This window comes from Ursus maritimus, unplaced genomic scaffold (genome assembly GCF_017311325.1).
Source record: "Ursus maritimus isolate PB19 unplaced genomic scaffold, ASM1731132v1 scaffold_5, whole genome shotgun sequence".
Taxonomy (NCBI): domain Eukaryota; kingdom Metazoa; phylum Chordata; class Mammalia; order Carnivora; family Ursidae; genus Ursus; species Ursus maritimus.
Genome location: NW_024426663.1, coordinates 81,465,132 through 81,475,607, shown reverse-complemented (window position 1 = coordinate 81,475,607; position 10,476 = coordinate 81,465,132). Strand labels below are relative to the sequence as shown.

Sequence of the window (10,476 nt, the reverse complement as noted above, 5' to 3'; positions counted from 1 at the left end):
ATTGCTATACTACATAACTGGAACTTCTTTGGAAACTAACTTCTATATATAGAGAATAACCAATTATTCTAATACTATGGAAAACAAACTTCAGTGATTAAGATTTGATATCAATAATGCCTTATTTTTTCCTTTACATTGCAACTTCATAGCATTTATGTTTAGAGCATGGAAGGATTACACTATAATTGAACTATAATTACTCACTCTCTGGAAATCATTTGGAAACAATGAGTGGCATCTTCTATCTTTCCTCTGAAGATATACAGTATTAGTAAATAAATAGTAGTACAAGAAACTGGTTTTCTCTAAAACTTGGTATCACCAAGTTTTCTGTCTAGAGCAAAAATGACAGAACTAACATTAACCCAAATACATCATTTTTCACTATGTAAAGGCCCAGTTATTCCAACCAACTTGGAGTTCATACTTGTTAGCAAATATCCATTTGAACATTACTACCTAGCGCCCTCCAACAAATTATTTCACCTGTTGTGACTTAGCATCCTTCTCTGTACAATGAAGATAATATGAATACCTGCCCTATAGTCAACAACACTACCTTGCATACATAAAAATTTGTTAAGAAGGTTGATCAAATAGTAGGTGTTCCTACCACAATAACATAAATGTGCCAACAAGAACAAAGAAAAAAAATCATATCTTCCCTAAAGGGTTTAATAGGTTTGAATAAGTTAATATACTTAGCAATATTATAACAATGACTGGCACATAGTGTAAAATAAATAAAATATGTATTAAACAATTAAAGTGGAATATTCATTAAAACAAACAAACAAAAGCAATGCAAGCTTCTACACCTAATTAATAATTGTTTATGACTAAATTTGTAGTAATTCCAATCATAGACCTTAGCGACCTTCGGAGGGTGCGGGAACACTGAGGGCAGGTTTTAATGGGTTAAAAATAATGTCTTTGGCCAAATGCTAGTGGCATCATGAGCACAAGCATAAACATGTGCTTGTTCAGAATTCTGAAATTTTATAAGGAATCTTATAAGGAATTCTGAAATTTTAAACTACTTCAGTGCACAGTTACTTATATGGAACTGTAAGCAAGTGCACTTGAGTGCCAGAAAATCTTCATTTGTTGCTTTATTCTAGATACAAAACTTGGAGCAACAACTATTCCTTCATGTCTATTAATTCTGAGTATAATGTACTATATATAATTTGATTAAGAATTTCCCAATTGCACAGTTCTTGTAAATCTTTTCTAGTACAGGCTATGGAAAATTGTATTTTAAATATTTTTAAGGAATTTATTTATTTATTTATTTATTTATTTATTATTTATTTATTTATTTATTTATTTATTTATCAGAGAAAGAGAGCTCAAGCATGGGGAGTGGCAGAGGGAGAGGGAGAAGCAGGCTCTTTGCTAAGCAGGGAGCCCAATACAGGGCTCAATTCCAGGACCCTGGGATCATGACCTGAGACAAAGGAAGATGCTTAACTGACTGAGCTACCCTGGCACCCCTTAAATATTTTATTAAAAATTTATCATTCTAAAATATTTTTATCATTTTTCCCTTGAGATAGAACAAAAAATTCATCTCTGGAAAAATACAGTTTCATAGAATGCTTTATTTTGTTTTGTCCCATTTTGTTTCCCATACCTACAGTGCTTTTAGTGAAACTACCAAATTGTGTGTCATTATGGTCCAAGAAATTGAGGGGTGATATATATAGATGTCAATTGTTTTGAAAGTTAAATAGTGTACATATTTTATTCATTCCATTTTACTACAACAACAACAAAAAAATACTAAACAAATTTTCCAACACTGTTTCTTAAAATACTGCAAGATCCTTATTTTATGCTCATGAAGGAATTGAGTGTGTCAAGAAAAAGAAGAGGGGGGAATTCCCCCTTTTGAAACCTGATAATTCACAAGTTGTCACAGCTAATTGGAAACTGGTAAACATGCAACCAAGTTTGTGGTTTTACAGAACAGGTTCAACAAGGCCTATTTACACTCTAAAAGCCCCGAATTCCACTTGGAATGATCTATTCCATTAGATCAACACTATCCAGCTCTCCATCCTCACTCACTTGGTCTCCATACCTCCAATGTTGNNNNTTCCCTATTGATTCCCACTGAGTTACCTTTTCTAAAATCGAAGTCTGACAATTGTATTATAATTTGTAAATACCTGCATCAAAAAGGGCAAGAAATGAAACTATAACGTGAACCAGGAAGGAGGTGCTATTGGAACATTCCTCTCCTGTTTAGCCAACCACCTGAACTTTGCCCATAGTGTTCCTTATCTGTGGCATCACATCCTTGAGCAAGAGCCCTGGTCCCAGCCTCCTTATACTCATATGAAGGTAGCATCTAGTCACCATTCAACACCAAGATCTACAGTCTATTTCAGCCTCTCCATTTGGTCGAAATCACATGTCCTTATAGGTTTTACCCTTGGGGTATCTGAGTGCCTCAGCTAGTTAAGCATCTGCCTTCAGCTCAGGTCAATATCCCCAGGTCTTGGGATGGAGCCCTGCATCAGGCTCCTGCTAAGCAGGGAACCTATTTATCTTTCTCCCTCTGCCATTCCCTCATGCTCTCTGGATCTATGTCTCTGTCCAATAAATAATATATTTTTTAAAATAAGCTGTACCCTTTCCACATGAGCCTCAAAAAAATTTATGTATTTCCTTACAACTATTTGCACAAACTACACCTACAAATCATATTTCTTAGGGGAAGTAGACAATTGTTATTTATATGTTAAATTCAGTTAGCTAATAGTTGTTTTTTAAATATAATATAGCATAAGACATGTTTTTTGAACAAACGAAGGACTGGATGTTTGATGGTCTTCCTCTGCTTCTTTGTACAATAAGTGACATACTTCAAATCTCAGCTCTAATACCACCTGTTGCTGGAAAGCTTCCCTAAGCCCTCCTTCTTGGGGTTAATATTTTTCCCACAGTACTTTCGACCACAATGGCCTAATGATTTCAGATACAAGTAGCAGCCACTGGATTTCTTCAGGTTTGGAAACTAAAGAACAAATTGCCCTTATTAACAGAAGGTGAACAACTGGATTGTTGCACTAACATTCACCATATTAATATGTACATGATTTCCAAGATTTCTCACTTTACACTGCCACCATGCAGCAAGGACAAATTTTTGAAATAGACCAAAGTCTGATACTTTACGTTTTATTCTTAAGTAATTTCAAATTTATAGAAAGATAATAATAATAATAATACAATTAATTCTCATAAATCTTTTGCCTAGATTCTCCTATACCTTTATGCCCATTTGCTTTATCACTTCTCTCTCCATCTCTCTCTCTTACCAATTGCACACCTTATTATTTTTTTCTAAATATTTTATTATGTATTTCTGAAGAATATGAATATTATTCCACAGAATCACAGTGAAAACTTCAGAAAAAAATGTAACACAGATACAATACAATTGTACAAATGTTTTGAATGCCGAAGTGTAAAAATGAGGAGCTTTCCAGTACAGATTAACAATTACTCCAAAAGGAACAAATTGGTGATTACACATCATGGTGTGTGAATCTAAGGAAAACATTGGTATAGGATCCTAAAGTTCTAATGTGTAGAGTGAAAGAAAAAAAAATGGTACAAACAGCTCCTACTTTATAGTTTCCTGAAAGACTGATCCCACATTCAACAGTTTCTTTAGCGCCCTTGTAACATCCTTATTCCTAAGACTATAAATTAAAGGGTTTAGAACAGGAGTGAGTATGGTATAAAAGACAGATACAATCATGTCCTTCTCAGGGGTGTGATAGGAGGTGGGGAGCATGTAGGTATAGATGGAAGCACCATAGAAGAGGATGACCACCATCATGTGAGAAGAACAAGTGGCAAAAGCCTTCTTCCGTCCCTCTGCTGAGTTCATCCTGTGGATGGTGAAGAGGATGAACGAATAGGAGCTTGAAATGATTGTCACAGGGATGAGGAGCATGAGCACACAACACAGGTACATGAGTGTCTCATAGAGCGAAGTGTCTGAGCAGGAAAGCTTCATCACAGCAGGGACCTCACAGAAGAAATGGTGGATCTCCCGGGATCTGCAGAAGGGCAAGGTCATTGTGATGGGTGTGAACACAAATCCATCCACAGATCCCAGAAACCAGGAGGAAGACGCCAAGAGCAGACATACTCCATGGTTCATGAGGACAGGATAACGGAGTGGATGGCAGATGGCCACATAGCGGTCATAGGCCATGGCAGCTAGAAGGAAAAATTCTGAACCTCCTAGTGTCAGATAGAGAAACATCTGCATTCCACATTCGGGGGCTGAGATCTTATTCACCCCCATGACCTGGTCCATGAGCATCTTAGGCACAGTGACAGAAATGTACATCACATCCATGAGAGACAGCTGAGTGATAAAAAAGTACATGGGATTATGAAGGTGAGCATCACAGTGTATCAGAAGGATCAGGATGGTGTTTCCAGACAAGGCCATCAGGAAAACCACAAAAATGACCACACAAAGGAGAGCTGGGTACTTGAATTGACTGAAGAGTCCCACCAGGTCAAAATCTGATCCTCCAGTATGGTTGGCCAACCACGTGGTGTTCTCCATTGCATTTTACCTGGTGCAGCAAGGAGAGCTGTGGATTTAATAGATCATTTCTGGGATATGAGCACCTTAAATGAATGCTTAGTGAGCTTGAGTGTGAGTGTGTGTGTGTGTGTGTGTGTGTGTGTTTGCATGTTTACATATGGCCATCCAGTGTACCAAAAAGGGGAAGTTCCAAGGACCTGTAAAGTTTAGGAGTATAAATTACCTGTAGTTGTACAAATTTACTAGAAATCTAAGAATTCACAACTCAGGGTCAAAAATATCAGTACCTTAATAATTCCACTACTAGATATGTATTTCCTTAAAGAAAACAAAACACTATCTGCACCCCTATTTTTTTAAAACTTCATATGACCTTTAATTTTTAAGTTAAATTCCAGTAAGTTAACATACAGTGTAATATTAGTTCAGCTGTAGAATACAGTGAATCAACATTTTCATACAATACCTTTTGCCCATCAAAAGTGTACTCTTCTCTCATCTATGGAACATAAGAACTAGGAAGATTGGTAGGGGAAGAAAGGGATAAAGAAAGGGGGGTAATCAGAAGGGGGAATGAAGCATGAGAGACTATGGACTCTGAGAAACAAACTGAGGGCTTCAGAGGGGAGGGGGGTGGGGGAATGGGATAGACCGGTGATGGGTAGTAAGGAGGGCACATATTGCATGGTGCACTGGGTGTTATACGCAACTAATGAATCATCAAACTTTGCATCAGAAACCAAGGATATACTGTATGGTGACTAACATAATATAATTAAAAAAACATTTTAAAAATGTGTACTCTTAATCTGCACAATCTACTTGACCCATCCCCATTCCCACCTCCATTCTGGTAACCATCAGTTTATTCTCTATTTTTAAGAGTCTGTTTCTTGGTTTGTCTCTCTCTCAATTTTTTTTTGCCTTTGTTCATTTACATTTCTTCTTAAATTCCACATATAAGTGAAATCATATGGTATTTCTCTTTCTCTGACTTACTTTGCTTAGCACAGTACTCTCCAACTCCATCCATGTCATTGCAAATGGCAAGTTTTCAAACTTTTTATTGCTGAGTAATATTCCATTGTTTACTTTTATATTCACCCATATGTTTACTGCAGCCTTATTTATAATAGCTAAGATATGGAAGCAACCTAAGTTTCCTTCAATAGACAAATGGATAAAGACAGAATGGTGTGTGTGTGTGTGAAATAGTGAATGAAATTCTTCCCTTTCTTACAACAAACCCACCAGAATATTATGGTAAGTGAAATGATACATAATTTCTATGGTACATAAGAACTAGCAAGATTGGTAGGGGAAGAAAGGGATAAAGAAAGGGGGGTAATCAGAAGGTAATCATAAATATATATATTTGCCACTAAAATAGTGAATGAAATTCTTCCCTTTCTTACAACAAACCCACCAGAATATTATGGTAAGTGAAATAAGTCAGACTGAGAAAGACAAATATTACATAATTTCACTCATATGTGGAATCTGAAAACAGAAATGAATAAACAATCAAAAAACATTATGAGACCTAGAAGTATTGAGAAGAAACTGATGGTCACCAGAGGGGAGAGCTATGGGGTGATGGGCAGAATTAGTGACAGGAAATGAGAGATACAGACTTCCAGTCATGGAATGAATAAGTCACAGGAATAAAAGACACAGCATAATGAATATTGCCAGTGATATTCTAATAGTGTTGTATTGTGACAGATGGAAGCTACCACTGTTGTAAGCATAGCATAACACATAATTTGTTGAATATCTATGTTGCATACCTGAAACTACTGTAACATTGTGTGTCAAGTACACTCAAATAAAAAAAAACTTTTTAATATCGGTAACTTACAGTAAGGTTGCCACAGTTCAAGGTCATAAGATTTCCTGATAATAGATAATGTTGCTTATCAATGAGTTTGGAAATTTTCAGAATCACTGCCATATAAAAACACACAAAAAAAGTGAATCATTGAAAAAGAAGACAATAAAATCTCTTATTTATAAATTTATGAAAGTCAAAATTGAATCAGCCTTTCTGGTTTAAGGATCCAACTGGATCTTTAAACTCTTAGAGATATATTTTGTGTAAGAAAGATTTAGAATGTAACTGAAACATAACTTGGGGAATATTGATACCAATATTTTAACCCCATTGTCTGTACAATCAGGCCAGGGCATGATGTTCTGTGGTTGTGCAGAGTGATCCATGTATCCCCAGATGCAGATCAGGGTCCTCCACCAATGACCAACCCTTATATATCCTAAGGACATCAATCTAGGAGCCCAAACTTGGAGATTATTCTGTGTGGGTCCAGATTATCCTCTACCCACACTCCCCTTGTTCATTTTACATTGAAACAAAATAATAATGTCAGATTTTAGGTATGTTCAGGATTAAATGATATAAAATATGAAAGTGCTTAGAACATTACCAGTTACGATGAATAAGCACATATATCGTTAAAGACTTAGTATCTATGGTGATTATTATGCAAAATCTGTTTAAGAGATGGTAGTTACCATTTGTGTTTTATGATATAAGATGAATTACTTCATTTGGCCAGTTTTACTATCTATTCATACACATAAGAATTGAGATTTGGTAATTTCTGTACCACCAGACTTTTTAACTTTATGGAAAATCCTATCTTAGTTCTAACTAGTACACGCTTCTCCAAATTCATCTATTTAAATCTCCTACCATTTATTCTAAATCTCATGAGAAAGAATTAGCAATTACAAGATCATTGCCATTCACAAGAGAAAGCATTAGTTGTTTTAATATAAAAACATAATTTACTTCATTGTCTATAGTAACCAATTTTTCAAGGAAACTGATGTAAAGAGCAAAACTGCACAACATTGAGTGTGTCTCTGACTAAAATACAACTCTCTCCCCTGGCTACTCAAAGCCTACGTCTGTGTTAAATGCTGAAGACCAAAGAAAAATTAAATTGATTACACTGATAGAGGTCACAGTCCGTCTATTCAGGCAAAAATATTCTGTGTGTGTATGTGTGTGATTTGAGATGTAAGTAGAATTTTAAAATAGCTCAAAATAAGAAAGAACTATAGAAGTAAATATATCTGTCCTTTCTGAAAATAATCACTAATAACTTCTTTCACATTCTCTTCCAGAGATCAAACCTTTGCAACTTCTCAATTATTGACGTATTAAATGTTAAATTTTAAAAGTCCTTACCAACAACAACAAAAGGAATATTGGCTCTTCTCTCTAGGAAGAATTTAGGAATGATTATGATACAAGGATATTTCAGGAATAAATTCTGACTTTCAAAACATTGCATACTTTTGTAATGATTACAAAGATGAATTACAATATTCAACTTATGACCAGTCCCAAGTTCCAGGGTACTAGAGTAGTAGACAACAATGAAAATTAATTTGATGCCTTAATATAAATATCTGACAAATCTTGTACACATTGCATCAAAAATATAATCTTATTGTCATTTTCCACCCCCACCAACAGATAAAAGCTGACCTCTGGGCAAAATTTTAAAAGAGCTCAATAAAAGCAAAATATACTGTTGTCTCAGTCAATGTTTATGGCGAAATGAAGCAAATTTTTGTTGCTCTTTCATGAATGGGAATCACTTTATTCAAGCCACTCTGAACAGCCTTCCTGGCACACCACACAGACAATAGAATGTTATCTATACCATGCAAGATAACTGGCCACCCTGTTCATTCTTATTTTTCTATCCAGTTGTTTGAGCTTAATGTAAGCAGAACAGTACAAATTTAAATTGGGGAATTAATAGTGGTGGTAGGGACACCTGGATGGTTCAGTAGTAGAGCATGTAATTCTTGATCTTCAGGTTGTGAGTTTGAACCCCATATTGGGTGTAGAGTTTACTGAAAATAAAAATAAATAAATAAAAATTTTCACACTATCCCCTTATTGTGTTGTTTTGTTTTATTTTGTTTTGTTTTGTTTTAAATACTGGTGGTAGAATAACAAATCTTTACTTGAAGCTCACAACATCCCAGAAATGGTTCTATTGTTCTCTAACAATCTATATTTCACCTTCCCCAAGAGTCAATGAAGCACCTAATCATCTTATTTTCTCCTTTTACAAATTAAATAATTAAAATTCCCAGGATAGTCAATTTACCATAAGGATAACAAAGAGAAAATTATTTAAAGAAGGGGGAGTGGGCACCTGTGTGACTCAGTTGGTTAAACATCAGCCTTTGATTCAGGTAATGATCTTGGGGTCCCAGGATTGAGTCCCATGTCAGGCTCCCTGCTCAACAGGAATCTGCTTCTCCTCTGCCCCTCCCCTGCTCATGGACACACATGTGCTCTCGCTCTCTCTCAAATAAACAAAATCTTAAAAACAAACAAATTATCAGGGTAACTGCCTAGCATCACACAATTCACCTGAAGGAGGATTTGTGACTCAATCTCAAATCAGGTGATAGAACCCAGAGACTATAATGCTGCAGTAGCTCCCTAGAATACTATCTTCCCTCCACAGTCTACAATTTAGGTATTATCAGTCATTGTCAGTTTCATCTAAGAAACATAAAGATAACTGAGACATTAACTTCAGTTTTCTAAATATCAGAATTAATGTCCACTCAAAGTAAAATCAGTCTCATTTCTTCTATAAAATTTCGGCCTCAATAAAACAAGCATATCATTCAATAACGTGGGAGGCATGCATATTCTTTTATCCATACATAAATGGAAATCAAAAAGCCATTTCCTAATATGCTGCAGTAAATTATCACTACAAGAAAGATACAATCAAAAAGGACAATTAAGACAACTCTTATCTTGAAGAGCACTAAGAAATGTATAGAATTGTTGAATCATTATACAACTGAAACGAATATAATGTTGTATGTTAATGATACTAGAATTAAAAAAATATCACATTTGCTTTTTTCATAAAAATAGATGATAGGGAAAAATTGAGGAAATATGGTCAAAAATTAATAGCATGTATCAGAAGGAGAACAAGTCAAAAACAATAATTACCCTTTTTGCTCCTGCAGTTCTTTCTATATGATTGAACTCAGCATCAGATGATGCTGTAGCTCTTATCCATCTGAGTAATAGAGTATGGCCATGGTTAACAGTATAAAGATGAACAGGACAATGACATCATCCTGGTTTTACTCTGCCCATTATGGGAGTTGATGAGGTTTGCTGTTGATTAATTCCTTCTGGGACTTTGAAGAAGAAAGCAATTACAAGGCCTAAAAACAACAACAAAAGGTAATAGGTATGAGGTATTGATATAGTTCTCTTATTTTTTTTCTTATCTGAAAGATAAGACAGTTGCATCTGCAACTCATAGACTAATTGATGTGTCAAGTACAGCACCACTAATCAGTACTGTAGTTGAGAATAAAATTGAAGAGATTTCCTTGACATCTCTCTCTCAATCACTCTTCATTAGATTACTGATTGTACTCTTCTGTTACTCCACTCTAATCAGCATTGGTTTAGTGTTGCATTTTAGGGTAAATGTTTTATAATTTAAATGTCAATGTGTTAATAATAGAAACAATATAAAAACACAAACCACCAAACGGAAAATTGAATCAATATATTGTACACCTGAAGTTAATATAACATTGTATGTCGGTTATATTTTAATAATACAAAACAATTCTTCTAAACCTTTTTCTATATATGTGTTCTGGAACTATGTCAATCATTACCTTATTTCATCATTGCCCATAACATCCTTTCTCCAGACAATGCATTTTGCTTGTAAGGCCCACATGTACAGACCAGAGCCTTCTGTGTCCTCCTGGGTTCAGCCTGCAGATGATTCATCCTGACTCCTTCGATTTTTATTTTTCCTTCCCTAAACTGCCATTTTTAGTTTTCTAAAGTC

The 10,476-nt window shown here is 35.2% G+C and overlaps 1 protein-coding gene across 1 annotated transcript; it reads right to left on the bottom strand.

The window, feature by feature from the left end:
- Positions 1 to 3,640: 3,640 nt before the first annotated feature.
- On the bottom strand, positions 3,641 to 4,653 carry LOC103656337 (olfactory receptor 2T29-like). The gene has a single exon (XM_008683708.2). It carries the CDS (start codon positions 4,601 to 4,603, stop codon positions 3,641 to 3,643), a length of 963 nt encoding a protein of 320 aa, XP_008681930.2. The 5' UTR covers positions 4,604 to 4,653.
- Positions 4,654 to 10,476: the final 5,823 nt, after the last annotated feature.